The 20,853-nt window shown below is 45.9% G+C and overlaps 1 protein-coding gene across 1 annotated transcript in view; it reads right to left on the reverse strand.

Moving 5' to 3' along the window:
- Window positions 1–20,853, reverse strand: part of LOC126163117 (reversion-inducing cysteine-rich protein with Kazal motifs) — a gene marked incomplete at its 3' end in the record, with an annotated part of 348,934 nt that overhangs the window by 48,062 nt on the left and 280,019 nt on the right. The window contains exons 7-10 of the mRNA XM_049920040.1: window positions 16,919–17,052; window positions 11,550–11,793; window positions 6,300–6,576; window positions 1,762–2,042 (exon numbers count right to left, since the gene is read on the reverse strand). Of these exons, the coding sequence (XP_049775997.1) occupies window positions 1,762–2,042; window positions 6,300–6,576; window positions 11,550–11,793; window positions 16,919–17,052 (936 nt within the window). The remainder of the gene's footprint in view (window positions 1–1,761; window positions 2,043–6,299; window positions 6,577–11,549; window positions 11,794–16,918; window positions 17,053–20,853) is intronic.

Raw genomic sequence — 20,853 nt, forward strand, 5'->3', positions numbered from 1 at the left:
TCGAAATAATAGTGACAAAAGCTGCTAACAGATGGCGCTGTAATCGCCATACGTAACGCCTAGTATAAATAGTGATCCGAAGCCCAGAGCGATCAGCTCCACTATTGAAACGTGAAAGGAGGTTAGCGTACCGAAGGAAGAGATTAAAACCATGTACTCCATTGAACAAGGCGTTTTTCTGGTGCTAGAGCACCACAGGTTAGAAGAGAGTCCTACGGCAACAAGGCGAAGTTTTCAAGCACGATTTAATGCTCCAAAAGGACCCGATGCGAAAACCATTCGTACGCTCTTCGGAAAATTTCAACGAACAGGCAGCGTAACTGATGATCTAGTGGGGCATGTTGGCCGCAAGCAAACCGCAGTTACGCCTGAAAATATGAGCACAGCTTCTGGAATTATTCAGCGAAATCCAGTGTCATCCGTCCGTAGAATTGCATCTGAGGCTGGTTTGAAGCGTTCCAGCACGCAGAAAATACTGAAAAAGAGCCTACACCTGTTTCCATTAAAAATTCAAACGCACCAGGCCATACCCGTACGAGCTGTGCAACAAAAGGTTGCCTTTGCTAATCAGATGCTCACAATGATTGATAGTGAAGGATTTGATTTTGGCTGCATCTGGTTTACAGATGAAGCACACTTCCATCCGAATGGATACGTGAATAAGCAGAACTGGCGATTTTGGGGTTCCGAAAAGCCATATTGGTATGAAGCGAACCCGTGTATTCTCCTAAAGTTACTGTGTGGGCTGCAGTATGCAGCAGAGGCATTATTGGCCCTTTTTTCATTTGAGAAACGGTCACTGGTGCACGTTACGTTGCAATTTTGGAACAATTTGTCGCCACAGAGCAAGCGTTAGAGGATCGACCAGGTACTGAATGGTTTATGCAAGATGAAGCCCGACCACATCGGACCGAACAAATGTTTCGCTTTCTTGAGGAATACTTCGGGAATCGAGTCATTGCTTTGGAATATCCCAAATTTACTGGTGCGGGCATGGATTGGCCTCCATATTCGCCGGATTTGACTCCCTGTGACCTTTTTTTGTGGGGCACAGTGAAAGACATGTTCTACCCGAAACATCCCGCCACGCTGGACGAGCTTGAATCGGCGATCTCTGTGGCATGTGAATCCATTTAGGGTTGAGACACTACGAAATGTGATGGCGAATTTCATTCTTCGTTTGCGCCACCTCTGTAGTGCCAATGGTGAACATTTTGAAAACATTGTGATGTGATTGTTTTCAAACGATTATTTCACTTATGTATGCTGATACGAGCTGTACAGCGTACAGCGCCATCTGTTAGCAGATTTTGTAACTATTATTTCAAACTGCTGTATAAATTTCTTACAGCTTTCACAATAAACGTGTTCAAAAGTGGTTCAAATGGCCCTGAGCACTATGGGACTTAACATCTATGGTCATAAGTCCCCTAGAACTTAGAACTACTTAAACCTAACTAACCTAAGGACATCACACAACACCCAGTCATCACGAGGCAGAGAAAATCCCTGACCCCGCCGAGAATCGAACCCGGGAACCCGGGCGCGGGAAGCGAGAACGCTACCGCACGACCACGAGCCGTGTACGTCACAATAAGCATACCGTTCACTACAATAAGCATACCGTTCACTGCATTCCTCTATCGATCTTTGTTTTTGAGATATTTAATTTTGAAATCAGGGAGTTTTCTGGACACTTTGTAGTAGTAGTAGTAGTAGTAGTAGTACTAAAACCTCGCTACGTTTACGAGGCTGACTCACCGGGAGTGCAGCGGTAGGTGCGGCAGGCGTGCCCCGAGGAGCAGTGGCGGTTGAGCTGGCAGACCTGGCTGGCGTTGCAGGGGTGGTCGCCCTTGCAGGGCAGCGTGAGCTCGTCCTGCGGCGGCACGTGCGGGCTGTCGCTGGGCTGCAGGAAGGGCCGCAGCGAGATGCACGGCGACTGCGAGCCGTCCGCAGACAGCCGCGAGCACAGCTCGGCCGCGGACTGGCCCGGCGCGCGCCGCCAGTCCAGGCACTGCCGCAGCAGCGCGTAGCAGTCCTCCCTGTCACACAGAGCGGCGGGCGGGGAGTCAGCACCTGCACCGAGCTCACGTACACACAGCACTCCGCGCAGCTTTGTGAACATTTACTATCATCGATTTTAACCTCCTTACCGTTGCTAACGACAGCATCTCGGAGGCCCGCTCCTACAATGTAATACACAATTGTACGAGGGCAGTTCAATAAGTAATGCAACACATTTTTTTTTCTCGGCCAATTTCGGTTGAAAAAACCGAAAATTTCTTGTGGAATATTTTCAAACATTCCCGCTTCGTCTCGTACAGTTTCATTGACTTCCGACAGGTGGCAGCGCTGTACGGAGCTGTTAAAATGGCGTCTGTAACGGATGTGCGTTGCAAACAACGGGCAGTGATCGAGTTTCTTTTGGCGGAAAACCAGGGCATCTCAGATATTCATAGGCGCTTGCAGAATGTCTACGGTGATCTGGCAGTGGCAAAAGCACGGTGAGTCGTTGGGCAAAGCGTGTGTCATCATCGCCGCAAGGTCAAGCGAGACTGTCCGATCTCCCGCGTGCGGGCCGGCCGTGCACAGCTGTGACTCCTGCAATGGCGGAGCGTGCGAACACACTCGTTCGAGATGATCGACGGATCACCGTCAAACTACTCAGTGCTCAACTTGACATCTCTCTTGGTAGTGCTGTCACAATTGTTCACCAGTTGGGATATTCAATGGTTTGTTCCCGCTGGGTCCCTCGTTGTCTAACCGAAAACCATAAAGAGCAAAGGAGAACCATCTGTGCGGAATTGCTTGCTCGTCATGTGGCTGAGGGTGACAATTTCTTGTCAAAGATTGTTACAGGCGATGAAACATGGGTCATCACTTCGAACCTGAAACAAAACGGCAATCTATGGAGTGGCGCCACACCCACTCCCCTACCAAGAAAAAGTTTAAAGCCATACCCTCAGCCGGTAAAGTCACGGTTACAGTCTTCTGGGACGCTGAAGGGGTTATTCTGTTCGATGTCCTTCCCCATGGTCAAACGATCAACTCTGAAGTGTATTGTGCTACTCTTCAGAAATTGAAGAAACGACTTCAGCGTGTTCGTAGGCACAAAAATCTGAACGAACTTCTCCTTCTTCATGACAACGCAAGACCCTCACACAAGTCTTCGCACCCGAGAGGAGCTCACAAAACTTCAGTGGACTGTTCTTCCTCATGCACCCTACAGCCCCGATCTCGCACCGTCGGATTGTCGGATTTCCATATGTTTGGCCCAATGAAGGACGCAATCCGTGGGAGGCACTACGCGGATGATGAAGAAGTTATTGATGCAGTACGACGTTGGCTCCGACATCGACCAGTGGAATGGTACCGTGCAGGCATACAGGCCCTCATTTCAAGGTGGCGTAAGGCTGTAGCATTGAATGGAGATTACGTTGAAAAATAGTGTTGTGTAGCTAAAAGATTGGGGAATAACCTGGTGTATTTCAATGCTGAATAAAACAACCCCTGTTTCAGAAAAAAAAATGTGTTGCATTACTTACTGAACTGCCCTCGTAAGATGGCAAGAACTATGCCCCTTACATGAAGTCATTAGAGATCACCTAACTCACGTTGAGCGAACAGTAGGGCTGAACAAAAATGACTGACACGGCACAGGGCACCTTGTAGAGCAGGCTCATCCAAGAATTGCGCCCGGCGGGCGCACCCGCGCCCCGTGGGCGCAAAACAGTGTAGTTCAGCGCCCCGTCCGCAACCGTGTGTCGCTAGTGTCGCCATAGGAGAGAGAGAGAGAGAGAGAGAGAGAGAGAGAGAGAGAGAGAGAGAGAGTGATAGTTGCGGAGCGAGTGAGACCTCTCAGCACTGCTCTGCGCTGGACTGTCCAGCGGTCAGCTCCAACGTAAACAAAATATTCTATTTTAGAAATAATTTTATGTAAGGTTCAAATGGTTCAAATGGCTCTGAGCACTATGGGACTTAACATCTGTGGTCATCAGTCCCCTAGAAATTAGAACTACTTAAACCTAACTAACCTAAGGACATCACACACATCCATGCCCGAGGCAGGATTCGAACCTACGACCGTAGCAGTCGCGCGGTTCCGGACTGAGCGCCTAGAACCGCGAGACCACCGCGGCCGGCTTTTATGTAAGGGATACAGAGTCTAAATCTTACTGTTAGTAGTTACAAGTAAGTGGTAGGCACTGGTATCAAGCTATAACCACAAGATTAGAGCGATCACATAAACCGAACGCTCTAAGCTTGTGGTTATAGCTTGATACCAGTGCCTACCAATTTTCATTGTATATTACAGCACTGAGGATGGCCACTAAGGGACCGAAAATCGATTTTACTGACAATAAAACAACAAAATACGGCCAATGCTGATGTTCCATCCAATTCTATCCACTATTTTGTCGTGGTGCACAGAACACGCCATGGAGTCGCCTACCACCTTCCAAGCTAGTGGTCACTCAGGACGGTATCTCCACTGCAGCCCGCAAAATATTGAGCCTGTCGAAAATAAATATTACAATAAATGACATTCAGGGCAACCTCGTCAGTTGATAGAAGCCCAGCCCTCCGCTCCCAACCACTAAAATCTCGGTTTGTGGTTATGTGGAGAGGAAGAGACTTGCATTGGGTACACTAGAGCGCAAAGAAGCATCCAAAACCAGTATTCGGTCTGAAGCCCACAACAATTGCAATGTGATCAAAGCAAGTACATCGTACTTTTTTTTTTTTTTTGTCATCAGTCTACTGCCTGGTTTGATGCGGCCCGCCACGAATTCCTTTCCTGTGCTAACCTCTTCATCTCAGAGTAGCACTTGCAACTTACGTCCTCAGTTAGTTGCTTGACGTATTCCAATCTCTGTCTTCCTCTACAGTTCTTGCCCTCTACAGCTCCCTCTAGTACCATGGAAGTCATTCCCTCATGTCTTAGCAGGTGTCATATCAGCCTGTCCCTTCTCCTTATCAGTGTTTTCCACATATTCCTTTCCTCTCCGATTCTGCGTAGAACCTCCTCGTTCCTTACCTTATCAGTCCACCTAATTTTCAAGATTCGTCTATAGCACCACATCTCAAATGCTTCGATTCTCTCCTGTTCCGGTTTTCCCACAGTCCATGTTTCACTACCATACAATGCTGTACTCCAGACGTCGATCCTCAGAAATTTATTTCTCAAATTAAGGCCGGTATTTCATATTAGTAGACTTCTCTTGGCCAGAAATGCCTTTTTTGCCATAGCGAGTCTGATTTTGATGTCCTCCTTGCTCCGTCCGTCATTGGTTATTTTACTGCCTAGGTAGCAGAATTCCTTAACTTCATTGACTTCGTGATCATCAATCCTGATGTTAAGTTTCTCGCTGTTCTCATTTCTACTATTTCTCATTACCTTCGTCTTTCTCCGATTTACTCTCAAACCATACTGTGTACTATGAATTAGGAAATATGTTTCTTGTATATAAACGGATTGAGTGCCAAATAGGAGGAATAAAGTTAGAACAGGTGGACTGTTTCAAGTACTTAGGATGCATATTCTCACAGGATGGCAACATAGTGAAAGAACTGGAAGCGAGGTGTAGCAAAGCTAATGCAGTGAGCGCTCAGCTACGATCTACTCTCTTCTGCAAGAAGGAAGTCAGTACCAAGACTAAGTTATCTGTGCACCGTTCAATCTTTCGACCAACTTTGTTGTACGGGAGCGAAAGCTGGGTGGATTCAGGTTACCTTATCAACAAGGTTGAGGTTACGGATATGAAAGTAGATAGGATGATTGCAGGTACTAGTAGATGGGAACAATGGCAGGAGGGTGTCCACAATGAGGAAATCAAAGAAAAACTGGGAATGAACTCTATAGATGTAGCAGTCAGGGCGAACAGGCTTAGATGATGGGGTCATGTTACACGCATGGGAGAAGCAAGGTTACCCAAGAGACTCATGGATTCAGCAGTAGAGGGTAGGAGGAGTCGGGGCACACCGAGGAGAAGGTACCTGGATTCGGTTAAGAATGATTTTGAAGTAACAGGTTTAACATCAGAATAGGCACCAATGTTAGCACTGAATAGGGGATCATGGAGGAACTGTATAAGGGGGGCTATGCTCCAGACTGAACGCTGAAAGGCATAATCATTCTTAAATGATGATGATGATGATGATGATGATGGTTTTTGTATCATAGGTAGAATACAGTTCTATACACTGTGGGAATGTAGTGTTGCCGTTCAAGGGAAATGCACCGACAGACAAACCACCTCGTGTAGCAGTAACTTGGCCGTGGAGTGGGCGCGACGTACTTGCATATCCTGTTGATGTGCGTCTCCTGGTGGCAGGGCTTGATCTGCAGCATGCAGGCGACGGTCTTCCAGGCGTGCGCCGAGCACTGCGAGATGTTGAGCAGCGGCAGCGAGAGGCCGGGCAGGCCCAGCACGCCCTCCTGCAGCCACACCGCCATGTCGTAGCGCGCCGCCTCGTCCGCCGTCTGGCTGCAGCTGCGGAACAGCTCCGTCGGCCGGTTGTTGAAGTTGGAGCAGAAGCTCAGCCCCTCGCAGCCCAGCTCGCACGGCTCTTCCACTGAGATAAGTAAAAAAACTTAGTCTACACTCACCCTCTGACCATCCAGGCCGCCACGCGCTGTTGCCATTTTTCCGGGTGCACTCAGCCTCGTGATGCCAATTGAGGAGCTACTCGACCGAATAGTAGCGGCTTCGCCAAGAATACCATCATCACCACCGGGAGAGCGGTGCGCTGACCCCACGCCCATCCTAGCCGCATCCTCCTCTGAGGATGACACGGCGGTCAGACGTTCCCGATGAGCCACTTGTGGCCTGTAGACGGAGTGGTGGTATACCCACTTACCTCACAATCGTGATCGTTCGTTTAAATTTATAGACACTGAAACGTCCCCTTAGAAAAATTAATGACTTGCTGTGCTGATGAATCTCTTACATTATATGATTTTCAAACAGCTGAGCAAAATAGAACGTACTCAGACATTTCGCTCTTTACCTGTTCTGATCAACACTAAACTGACACACAATATTTTTAGCGCAACGCAATCTGACTTTCGATAATCCCTACAAAAGAATGGCCCTGACTAACATCAACCTATACCTTTCACAAATCACTTACCTCACAAAAATCTTCGTTCCTCGAACTATTGCAATACAGCGAGCGCCGCTACTGCCAGCTAAATAAAAGATTCAAACTACTGAAGGTACTAACTACTGATAGGAATAGTCAGCAAATGAAAGATTTCGATAGAAACAAACAATGTATTTACCTTAATACACTCCTGGAAATGGAAAAAAGAACACATTGACACCGGTGTGTCAGACCCACCATACTTGCTCCGGACACTGCGAGAGGGCTGTACAAGCAATGATCACACGCACGGCACAGCGGACACACCAGCAACCCCGGTGTTGGCCGTCGAATGGCGCTAGCTGCGCAGCATTTGTGCACCGCCGCCATCAGTGTCAGCCAGTTTGCCATGGCATACGGAGCTCCATCGCAGTCTTTAACACTGGTAGCATGCCGCGACAGCGTGCACGTGAACCGTATGTGCAGTTGACGGACTTTGAGCGAGGGCGTATAGTGGGCATGCGGGAGGCCGGGTGGACGTACCGCCGAATTGCTCACCACGTGGGGCGTGTGGTCTCCACACTACATCGATGTTGTCGCCAGTGGTCGGCGGAAGGTGCACGTGCCCGTCGACCTGGTACCGGACCGCAGCGACGCACGGATGCACGCCAAGACCGTAGGATCCTACGCAGTGCCGTAGCGGACCGCACCGCCACTTCCCAGCAAATTAGGGACACTGTTGCTCCTGGGGTATCGGCGAAAACCATTCGCAACCGTCTCCATGAAGCTGGGCTACGGTCCCGCACACCGTTAGGCCGTCTTCCGCTCACGCCCCAACATCGTGCAGCCCGCCTCCAGTGGTGTCGCGACAGGCGTGAATGGAGGGACGAATGGAGACGTGTCGTCTTCAGCGATGAGAGTCGTTTCTGCCTTGGTGCCAATGATGGTCGTATGCGTGTTTGGCGCCGTGCAGGTGAGCGCCACAATCAGGACTGCATACGACCGAGGCACACAGGGCCAGCACCCGGCATCATGGTGTGGGGAGCGATCTCCTACACTGGCCGTACACCACTGGTGATCGTCGAGGGGACACTGAATAGTGCACGGTACATCCAAACCGTCATCGAACCCATCGTTCTACCATTCCTAGACCGGCAGGGGAACTTGCTGTTCCAACAGGACAATGCACGTCTGCATGTATCCCGTGCCACCCAACGTGCTCTAGAAGGTGTAAGTCAACTACCCTGGCCAGCAAGATCTCCGGATCTGTCCCCCATTGAGCATGTTTGGGACTGGATGAAGCGTCGTCTCACGCGGTCTGCACGTCCAGCACGAACGCTGGTCCAACTGAGGCGCCAGGTGGAAATGGCATGGCAAGCCGTTCCACAGGACTACATCCAGCATCTCTACGATCGTCTCCATGGGAGAATAGCAGCCTGCATTGCTGCGAAAGGTGGATATACACTGTACTAGTGCCGACATTGTGCATGCTCTGTTGCCTGTGTCTATGTGCCTGTGGTTCTGTCAGTGTGATCATGTGATGTATCTGACCCCAGGAATGTGTCAATAAAGTTTCCCCTTCCTGGGACAATGAATTCACGGTGTTCTTATTTCAATTTCCAGGAGTGTAGTATTCAAAAGTCATAATATACATATAGCAGTTCATGACATCCAGTCTTACAAATTTACTGTCTCTGATGGACACACGTCCAGATCATCTGCTCTCAAAACTCCGCCATCTCACTTACCCACATCCACCACTGCTGGCGGCTCAACTCCAACTGCTGTTAACAGCCACAACCCACCACTACAATAGCATATACTCCAACAATGCAAACCAACCACAGTCTTCACACAGCACAGTCAGTGATTTTCATATAGAGCGCTACGTCGCGTTACCAACATTAAAACCTAAACAGCCTACTTACAATACAATGTGCGATTCAGTTACATGGTCACTTTTCCAAAACCCCACATTTGTCTCCCACCAAAGTACGCTTCGATAACGCGAAAGAAAGGTCATAGTTCAGAAGTTCTTGTCGGGTAGAAGGTGGGTTAACCCTAACAATATCAACTAATTTTACCTAACATGGATTACCGAGGTGGGGATACCTCATATTCAGCTTAAATGAAGTTAAAATAAGACAAAACTCGTTGATTTCTGTTGACGTACGTCATTTTCAACATACTTTTGAAAGAGATACTTGATGTGTAAGTAAGGTCCTCCATCTGAAAATAGTTAATATGACATTCACTGTCGAAAGTGACATCTACTGCTATGAATTAAATTTTTGGGTTAAGTTTATTTGAAACATGTTAAGATTTTTATGTAATCTGGTATAAGAATTTATTATAAACAATATCATTTTTAAATTTTTAAATTTAAAGTAAATGATTAAATTGCAATCTTTTCAAAAGGTGTGCACAAAGTACGACTTCCGCCATTCCTTCCAAAGTACGACGCCAAAGTACTCTTCAATTACCGTCTCGTTCAGCACACAGTTCTCTCCACGTTGTGAGTTAGCGGATGATGGTTTCTCGCTTTCCCTGTATTTTGTATAAATCTTCGCTGCGGTGCTCCTTGAAACCTCAAGCACTTCAGCTACCTTGATTATGCAAGCACCCACCATACGACCACTAACAAGTTGCCCCCGTACCAACTGACTCCGACATAATGCGCTCACAACTACGCAGGACACTGTTCTGACCGTGATCGACCTGGCATCGCGTTGAGGAACCGCAGACTGCACAAGCTTGGGTAGCATCTGCATTTATGTTCCGCATTTATGTTTTTGTCCTGCCCCTGTTTTTTCTGTCTCAGTCGACAAAGAACCTTACCTGAAACTTCTTGGCAGATTAAAACTGTGTGCTCGACCGAGACTCGAACGCGGGACCTTTGCCTTTCGCGGGCAAGTGCTCTACCATCTGAGCTACCGAACCACGACTCACGCCCGGTCTCACAGCTTTACTTCTGCCAGTATCTCGTCTCCTACCTAATAAACTTTACAGAAGCTCTCCTGCGAACCTTGCAGAACTGCAAGAACTGCTTCTGTAAAGTTTGGAAGGTAGGAGACGAGATACTGGCAGAAGTAAAGCTGTGAGTACCGGGCGTGAGTCGTGCTTCGGTAGCTCTTTTGGTAGAGCACTTGCCCGCGAAAGGCAAAGGTCCCGAGTTCGAGTCTCGGTCGGGCACACAGTTTTGATCTGCCAGGAAGTTTCATATCAGCGCACACTCCGCTGCAGAGTGAAAATCTCATTCTGGAATTTTACCTGAATTTCGTATGAGCAACTTCGGAGTGCGCCATTTCCTCAGGCTGGAGATATTAGTTGGTTACATAAATAGATTACGTTGGTGGAGCAGAAGCGCGTGTCTGAGTGTATCGCATCAGAGCGGATACGTGGACGTCACTGGCACCGGTCAAAAGCGTCATTTTATACCCGAATTTTCGGCTCGGCCACTTACAGTAGCAGACTTGTTGGATGTCAGGAGTAATTCTTACGACCATACGAGTTTTTATGCCAGGAGGAGTGAAGCAGTAGGTACGATTTCCTGCTAGCAGGAGAGAGTTGTCGGTCTCGTAAACTGACATACGGCCGGGAGAGCAGTGTGCTGACTACATGCCGCATCCACTGACGCCCGTGAGCTGAGGATGACGCGGCGGCCGGTCGGTACCGTTGGGCTTTTATGACCTGTTCGCGTGGATGTAAGCGTAGGCTTCCGCGGCCGTTGTCATCTTCAATAAAATTCTTCAGGGTATCAGACCGCATCGTCATAATTTAAAATGCGCCAACGTTTCGGCCAGCGTTGCAGCTAGCCTTCATCAGGGCCTTACGTTAAACTGCTAAATGAAACACACTTGGTTCCTTAAATAGCTGCACGAGAAAACCGTGTCGTTACTTGATTGGCTGTAAAAGGAGGAGGAGGAGCGGTGAAAGGTATGCTTTATTGGTGTTTCCTTTATTATCTGTCATTGGCTGAAATAGCTGTTTTCTATTGGTCTTTATATTAATCCACCCCATTGGAGGAGACGGACGAATAGCGAACAGGTGATGGCTGTGACGTCGCACTGTTTACATGCTGTCCAGGAGCCGGCTGCGGCGTGCCATTGCTTTGTGTGCTCGCGACCACTACTGCGGCTCTCCGCGTGTCTGCATGGGCCGCCACGGCTCTGCCGCCGCTCCGTAGCCCTGCTATTGCAGGCAGCCAAGACCTCGGAAGCTTGTACCCGTCCTCTCTATTCATGTTGGCGGGTCTTTTGGCTATTTCTATCGCCTCCCGAATCTTTCTTTTGAAAGTGAGAGGCTGTTTCGCCAGGACGCGGGCTTCTTGAAAGAATTTTAAATTATGACGATGCGGTCTGATACCCTGAAGAATTTTATTGAAGATGTTCGCGTGGAGTTTAGTTTTAGTTTTAGGAGAGAGCTGTACGCGAGTGAAAGTGTTGCAGAGGCGGGTGACGTACCTTCGTCGATACAGTGGATGAGCCTGTCCTCGGAGACCTGCTGCAGGCAGTTGGTGTTGAACTCGTTCCAGTGCTGGATCCACTCTTTGGAGAAAGTCTTGAAGCAGAGGCGGCGGCAGCTGGAGCTGGCCGCCTTGTAGCAGCAGTGCAGCTTGGCCGAGTCCATGCCCAGCAGGTCGATGCGCGACTGCTTCGTGTCCTCGCTGCGGTCGCGGCTCTGCATGAAGCATTGCCACAGGTGGTCCTGCACGGTTGCGCAAAGCGGGGAAAGGTGTCAGTCTCGCTGCGTACCTCATGTTTCCACAATGAACGTTAATAACAGTGCAGACCAACGACCAATTAGGCTCTAGTGTTTACTTTAGAAAGACACAAGCTGCCATTTCCGCATAACAGTAATCATATGAGGTCAGCCACGTGCACGGAATGCTGCCAGTATAATGTAGGAAGCATTTTACTGTGTTAATTTATTGTAAAACTAAGTGTGTCCGAACTCTGAGAGTGTTGGTTGGTTTATTTGGGGAAAGGGACCAAGCAGCGAGGTCGTCGGTCCCAACGGATCAGGGAGGGATGGGGCCCGTGACCTTTCAAAGGAACCATTCCAGCTTTTGTGTGATTTAGGGAAATCACGGAAAACCTAAATCGCGATGTCCGAAAGCAGGTTTGGACCGTTGTCAACGGAATGCGAGTTCAGTGTGCTAATCACTGCGCAGCCTCACTCGATGTGTCCGAACTGACAGTAAGTACTCCAAATTACCAAAGCGAAAACATCATTTCACCAGAAAAAGAATTTTAAATAACACTTATAATTTACCGTTAAACAACCAGTTTTGTTACACACTTTCACAATAATTAGCGGAACGAACACACCACTACCATCAATTCTCGTCACAAATTGCAGAAATAAACCAATCATAACATATTGTTCAGAGGAGATTGTAAAGAAACACTACCATCTTCTAAATACCACCGGTTTTCTTGGCTAATATGTGTTGTATAGACGAAATAACTAAACTGGACAGAAAATTTAATGGGTAGTAATTAGAGTGTGTGTATTTAAACATTCGAATATCAGTTATGATTTCCAAATTTACAAGATGTTACAAAAAGGTACGGCCAAACTTTCAGGAAACATTCCTCACACACAAATAAAGAAAAGATGTTATGTGTACATGTGTCCGGGAACGCTTAATTTCCATGTTAGAGCTCACTTTAGTTTCGTCAGTATGTCATTCCACCTACGCTCAATGGAGCACGTTATCATGATGTCATACGGGATACTCTACATGTGCCTTTACAAGTACGACACAACATGTGGTTCATGAACGGTGGAGCTCCTGCACATTTCAGTCGAAGTGTTCGTACGCTTCTCAACAACAGATTCGGTGACCCATGAATTGGTAGAGGCGGACCAATTCCATGGCCTCCACGCTCTCCTGACCTCAACCCTCTTGACTTCCATTTATGGGGGCATTTGAAAGCTCTTGTCTACACAACCCCGGTACAAAATGTAGAGACTCTTCGTGCTCGTATTGTGGACGGCTGTGATACAATACGCCATTCTCCAGGGCTGCATCAGCGCATCAGGGATTCCATGCGACGGAGGGTGGATGCACGTATCCTTGCTAACGGAGGACATTTTGAACATTTGCTGTAACAAAGTGTTAGAAGTCACGTTGGTACCTTCTGTTGCTGTGTATTTCCATTTCATGATTAATGTGATTTGAAGAGAAGTAATAAAATGAGCTCTAAAATGGAAAGTAAGCGTTTCCGGACAAATGTCCGCATAACACATTTTCTTTCTTTGTGTGTGAGGAATGTTTCCTGAAAGTTTGGCCGTACCTTTTTGTAACACCGTGTATATACGAGTACTGACTGATATGACTTTTCATATCATAGAGATACTTGTAGAATGTAGCTGCCACAGCACATCTGATTCAGTTGCTAATCTCCACAATAAAAGACATATTGACATTGGCTGCAGTTCAAAGGAGTAAACACGGTACTCAAAACTTTTCAAATTTACCTTGTTCTTCAAAAATTTATTTCTGAAGTACCTGTTTATGTTAGGGAAGTTAATAGAATCCTTTCTTTCAGGAACTTTGGCTCTTTAATGAAAGATAACATTTATATATCTCTTCTGAAACAGAATTAAAGTCAATGATTAGTGCTTCGTAGATTTTCTTGTTTAATTTCATTTAACGGAATCTAGCCTCTTACAGCTAGTTACTTTTACCTAGCCCGCCCAATTAGCCGTGCGGTCTAACGCTCTGCTTTCCAGGCGGGAAGGCGGGCCGGTCCACGGCACGAATCCGTCCAGCGGATTGATGTCGAGATCTGTTGTGCCAGTCAGTCTGTGGATGGTTTTTAAGGCGGTTTTCTATCTGCCTTGGTGATTGCTGGCTGGTTCCCCTTATTACGCCTTAGTTACACTATGTCGGCGATTGCTGCACGAACATTCGCCACGTACGTGTACACCATAATTACTCTACCACGCAAACATTGCGATTGGGGTTACACTGGTCTGGTGTGAGAGGTTTCCGGGGGGGGGGGGGGTGTCCACTGGGGGCCTAACTGCACAATAACCATGGGTTCAGTGTGGGGCGGCGTTGGGGTGAGTAGACAGCTGTAGCCACTTGTGGGGTTGTGTAGCACTGGGGGTTACGGCGGGGACGAAGCCTCTGCCTCTGCATCCCCAGTTCCATACAATACAATACATTTGCTTAACAGTCTCAAAACATGATATACGCCCTACGTATTGCATTACATATTATAGTCAAACAACATTTTTAATATTACTCACTCACTCACACACACGCACACACACACAAACATACACACACACAAATTGTAGAGTTATAACTTGTGAAATACACGCTCCCTTAGATTCTTATCTAAGAGGTATCTTGATTTGTGGTATCTCTTAGTGATCCAAGTCTGGAAATATAGTACCTGATTAACACCAATTCTGTTCTGGTAACTTTTTCTATGATGATAATAATGGACTGTGTATCGTGCAGTGTTCCCGTAAAGCACTGAATAAGGCGAATTCATTTGGGTAGCCCAAAAAAAGTAAAGTCTTCTTCGCACGTACACAGGAGAAAAGTAACGAGGCCAGAAGAATGGAGATACTAGTTGAAAGTCCCCATGGTTCAAGATGATCGTCACCCTAACAGTCGTCAGCTTAGCCTGTCCTCATATCGATGACAAGACAGTAGTGTGGTATATATGGAGTGTCAAAGAAATGTTCCGACAAACCTTGAGGGTTGTAGAGGGTGTTTTGAGGAACAAATGGAGCATAGAAATCCGTGTCTGGAAGCGTCGTCCAACGACGCTACACACCATTGAAGTTATGGCCCCGGCGCCTGCAACCAGGCCACCCCTTCGGCAGGAAATGTGACTCTGTAGGCTGATGGACCACAGGCGGAACTCTCGCAATGTTGTTTATTATTCATTGATCGCGATTGATTGCCAAGACCGCTAGTGGAGAAGATGAAGCTAGCTGTTGCGTAGAAAGGCCTAGTCTGCGACTAATTCGATTATCTGTTCTCTTGATGGATGATATTGTTGTTTTGGACATGGGTTTCCATTGGAGGCTAAAAAGGGTGAGTGGAGAAAAATAAAGTGCGGACCGAGACCCGTGTCTGAAACCGTCATCCAGCAAGGCAACAGAGCATTGTATTCGTAGGAGGCAAGACCTTTCTACGCAGCAGCTATCTCAATCTTCTGCAATGGTGATACTTGCAATCAGTAGCAACCACTGAATGACAAACAACATTGCGAGACTTTCGTGTACCGTCCATTAGCGTAGAAAGTTACGTTTGCTGCCGAAGGGGTCGCCCATTGGCAGGCGCCGGAGCTTATAACTTCGACGCGCTGCACGCGATGACGTTTCCGGACAAGAGTTTCTATCACCGATTTGCTCCTCAAAACACCCTCTAAAACTCCCAGAAGTTTGCCGCAAAATTTCTCAAACACACTGTATTGCTGCTTATGCTCGTCCTCGTGTCTGTTAAGAATTTCAAGGCTATGCACAGCTGGAATCCCTGCAGTACACTTGTACTGCACACTTGTACTGTACACTTTAATGAACAAAGTAAGAGCATATGGACTATCAGACCAATTGTGTGATTGGATTGAGGAGTTCCTAGATAACAGGACGCAGAATGTCATTCTCAATGGAGAGAAGTCTTCCGAAGTAAGAGTGATTTCAGGTGTGCCGCAGGGGAGTGTCATTGGACCGTTGCTATTCAAAATATACATAAATGACATGGTGGATGACATCAGAAGTTCACTGAGGCTTTTTGCAGATGATGCTGTGGTGTATCGAGAGGTTGTAACAATGGAAAATTGTACTGAAATGCAGGAGGATCTGCAGCGAATTGACGGATGGTGCAGGGAATGGCAATTGAATCTCAATGTAGACAAGTGTAATGTGCTGCGAATACACAGAAAGATAGATCCTTTATCATTTAGCTACAAACTAGCAGGTCAGCAACTGGAAGCAGTTAATACCATAAATTACCTGGGAGTACGCATTAGGAGTAATTTAAAATGGAATGATCATATAATGTTGATCGTCGGTAAAGCAGATGCCAGACTGAAATTCATTGGAAGAATCCTAAGGAAATGCAATCCGAAAACAAAGAAGGTAGGTTACAGTACGCTTGTTCGCCCACTGCTTGAATACTGCTCAGCAGTGTGGGATCCGTACCAGATAGGGTTGACAGAAGATATAGAGAAGATCCAACGGAGAGCAGCGCGCTTCGTTACAGGATCATTTAGTAATCGCGAAAGCGTTACGGAGATGATAGATAAACTCCAGTGGAAGACTCTGCAGGAGAGACGCTCAGTAGCTCGGTACGGGCTTTTGTCAAAGTTTCGAGAACATACCTTCACCGAAGAGTCAAGCAGTATATTGCTCCCTCCTACGTATATCTCGCGAAGAGACCATGAGGATAAAATCAGAGAGATTAGAGCCCACAGAGGCATACCGACAATCCTTCTTTCCGCGAACAATACGAGACTGGAATAGAAGGGAGAACCGATAGAGGTACTGAAGGTGCCCTCCGCCACACACCGTCAGGTGGCTTGCGGAGTATGGATGTAGATGTAGATGTAGATGTTCCACCACGACATGTCTGTTTCGCCTACTCACCTATCATTCATTGGCCGGGATGTCGGAATGTGCCTATATGCATGCCAGATAAATTAGTTACTTTGATTATTTTCGAACACAAAAAGATACGAAGAAGTGAGTTACATAGCAGTCGCTAGGACTTGTTCATGATGAAATTTAGTCACCAGTAATTTGCTTGTAGTAATTCTAATCCAACTGGCACATTATTTTGACGACTGAGAGCCGCACTCACGTGGGGCAGCGGCTCGCCGCAGCCCGCCTCCTTCAGGCTGTCCACGATCTCGAGGCCCACGTTCTCGGTGCGCAGTATCCGCCGACACGCGTCGCGGCAGTCCGTCGTTGACGCTCTGTCGCAGCAAGGAACGTCTGCAGATGCAAAATAAAGAAAGAGGCTGTTTACGCGCCGTACATGATCATAGGACCAAAAATTTATTCTGATCGCAAAAGTTGCTGAACCTAGTCGCTTCAGAAGATCCAAAATATGAATTTTCCAATTAAGATTCACATCTATGTGTACACCCAAAAACTTAGTATACTCTACCCATCTACTGACTTCTCTTGATGTGTTACATTTATTGAAGGCTGCATTTTTGCAGCAGAAAATTGGATGTACTGTGTTTTTTTTTTCAAAGCTTAGAGCAAGCCCATTTGCAAAAAACCAATTAATGACTTTACCAAATGTAGACTTAGAGAAAGCTTTTGACAATGTTGACTGGAATACTCTCTTTCAAATTCTAAAGGTGGCAGGGGTAAAATACAGGGAGCGAAAGGCTATTTACAATTTGTACAGAAACCAGATAGCAGTTATAAGAGTCGAGGGGAATGAGAGAGAAGCAGCGGTTGGGAAGGGAGTGAGACAGGGTTGCAACCTCTCCCCAATGTTATTCAATCTGTATATTGAGCAAGCAGTAAAGGAAACAAAAGAAAAATTCGGAGTAGGTATTAAAATCCATGGAGAAGAAATAAAAACTTTGAGGTTCGCCGATGACATTGTAATTCTGTCAGAGACAGCAAAGGACTTGGAAGAGGAGTTGAACGGAATGGATGGTGTCTTGAAGGGAGGATATAAGATGAACATCAACAAAAGCAAAACGAGGATAATGGAATGTAGTCGAATTAAGTCGGGTGATGCTGAGGGTATTAGATTAGGAAATGAGACACTTAAAGTAGTAAAGGAGTTTTCCTATTTGGGGAGCAAAATAACTGATGATGGTCGAAGTAGAGAGGATATAAAATGTAGACTGGCAATGGCAAGGAAAGCGTTTCTCAAAAAGAGGAATTTTTTAACATCGAGTATAGATTTAAGTGTCCGGAAGTCATTTCTGAAAGTATTTGTATGGAGTGTAGCTACGTATGGAAGTGAAACATGGACGGTAAATAGTTTGGACAAGAAGAGAATAGAATCTTTTGAAATGTGGTGCTACAGAAGAATGCTGAAGATTAGATGGGTAGATCACATAACTAATGAGGAAGTATTGAATAGGGTTGGGGAGAAGAGAAGTTTGTGGCACAACTTGACCAGAAGAAGGGATCGGTTGGTAGGACATGTTCTGAGGCATCAAGGGATCACCAATTTAGTATTGGAAGGCAGCGTGGAGGGTAAAAATCGTAGGGGGAGACCAAGAGATGAATACACTAAGCAGATTCAGAAGGATGTAGGTTGCAGTAGGTACTGGGGGATGAAGAAGCTTGCACAGGATAGAGTAGCATGGAGAGCTGCATCAAACCAGTCTCAAGACTGAAGACAACAACAACAACTTTACCAAAGACCTTATTTGTATCATTTTCTATTGGAGCTTCTTTTACCAGATTAGTAGTGATGCTAGTATCGTCAGCAAACAGTGTCAGTTCAGCTTCCTGTTTCAGATAGGAAGGGAGGTCATTCACATTACATCAAGAACAGAAGGGGACCCATGATTGAACACTGTGGGACACCTAATGTAATTCCACCCCTGTTAGATGAAGTGGCAAACTTATTTAAATCACTTGACCCATATAAGGAAACATTTTACTGCCTGTTCTGTAGGTACGACTTAAACCACTCAAATGCTATTCCATTTATACCACAGAACTGTAATTTCTGTAACGTAATGTCATGGTTCACACAATCAAATGCTGTGGACAAGTCACAGAAAATTCCTATTGGTGACATCTTACTATTTAAAGACTCTGTTATGTGGACAGTGAAATTGCATATTGCTGTCTCAGTGGAACAGAATTTTTGAAATCTGAACTGTGATTTACTAAGTATCCCATAACTGTTGAGATGGCTAACCACTCTTCAGTGCATTACTTTCTCGAAGATTTTTGGATATGTTGTAAGCAAGGATACTGGCCGATAATTATTGACATCTGTGGTGTCCCCTTTTTTGTAGAGCGGCCTGACAATGGACTGTTTTAACCTGTCTGGGAAAATACCTCGAATTAATGATGCATTACATATGCGACTCAAAACCTCAGCTGTAATTGCTCCACATTATTTTAATATGTTATTAGAGATGTCATCTACTCCAACAGAACATTTATTTTTCAAAGATTTAATAATTTTACTTATTTCACAAGAGGTTGTTAGGTGAAACTTAATCTGACTATTTTTTTTTTCAAAACAGACTCTTCCATGTACTGCCTGGCTTTTTCTTTTGAACTGTCCTCACCAATTTTTTCTCCTACACTTAAGAAATGGTTGTTAAATACATTAGCTACTTGTGTACTGTTGGTTAGGATGGCCTCGGTCTCCTTAATAGTAATACGACCTACCCCAGTGGTTACTTAATGGAGAAGAGAACACAATTTAGGTTATACGCAGACTGATGGCTGCAATTGTCCAATCGCTTCGTCTGTTCCAAGCGACCATTTGCTTTTACTTTATCATTATTCTTTCTCTTTCTTTCCAGTAACGAAGATACGGAGACAAACATATACTACTTTTTCAAAGGTTTCCGAACATTTGTTAGTGGAGATTAATATAGGAGCGTCCACCTCTCTTATTTATGGCGGCTTGAACTCTGCTGGGAATGCTTTCAACGGAGAGTCTGATTTTCTGTGGAAGAATGGCAAAACAAATCGTCTTACTATTAATCTGATGGGTCAAACAACTGTATAAGCACGTGGTACTGGTCTCACAAAGTACACCACAAGTGGGTTGAACATAAAGAAAAGTTGCTATACTGAAAAATATTGTCAAGACGAGACGTTATAATCTCACGCACATTCGCATTTAAGATTGATGATCTTAGTTAGATTTACGGATCATCAACACTCACAAAGTAGTGACAAAGCAGCTACTTGAAGATATTCTGAACTTCACACTCGAATTACACTGTGTTGCAATTTAAGACAACATTAGATATTTTAGATCTAAACTTGAAATAAAGGTGATTAAATTTTCAGTTAGGCTGAACTTAAGAAATCCATTGTCCTACGGACTTAGCAGACACGCGCTTAGCCGGAGATCTTACCACTTCAGACGTTCGCTGCAGACCGACTGCCGTGGGCCCCTACCGAGGGTGCTTCACAGATACAAACGGAAGTGACCAGAGAGGCAGCTTCGTATACCAACATGATAAGGGACGGACAGGACCATACTAAGAATAGAAGCCTCTTTGCTTTTAGAAAGCGTAGCTACCTGTTCCGACGTTGGTCCGCCCTGTTCTCTAGCAGACAGGCTTGTCTGCTACCATCAAGCATGCAACTAGAAATACATCTGCTTATTCATCCTTTCACAAAGAAGGGAAAGGGGATGACAGTATCTTAACATATACAGTATATAAAAGAGAGCGGATGTAGGTTCCGTATGAGACTGTGTGACATGAATTACATATAAACTGTGTTTTAAAGTGTAGTGGTGTGACAGATCGTTCTTGATTATGTGTAAAAGTAACACGTTGCACTGCTCAGTCTCCTCCCAGATAGAGTCAGAAACACCACAGTAAATTTAGAAGTGGAATGTATGCCGTAAATGTCAAGATATTTAAGAAATTAACTTGAAAAGAATCCAACAGAGACCTTTCAAATCTTTCAAAATGTTAATGAAATACGACACGCTTACTGTACAGCAGAAAACTGCCACACCCTACAAGCTGTCGAGCAAGTCGGATTGCGGCAGTTCTCGAACGTGCTTTAAATACACTCCTGGAAATGGGAAAAAGAACACATTGACACCGGTGT

The sequence above is a fragment of the Schistocerca cancellata genome, chromosome 2 (assembly GCF_023864275.1).
Source record: "Schistocerca cancellata isolate TAMUIC-IGC-003103 chromosome 2, iqSchCanc2.1, whole genome shotgun sequence".
In the NCBI taxonomy this organism is placed as follows: Eukaryota; Metazoa; Arthropoda; class Insecta; order Orthoptera; family Acrididae; genus Schistocerca; species Schistocerca cancellata.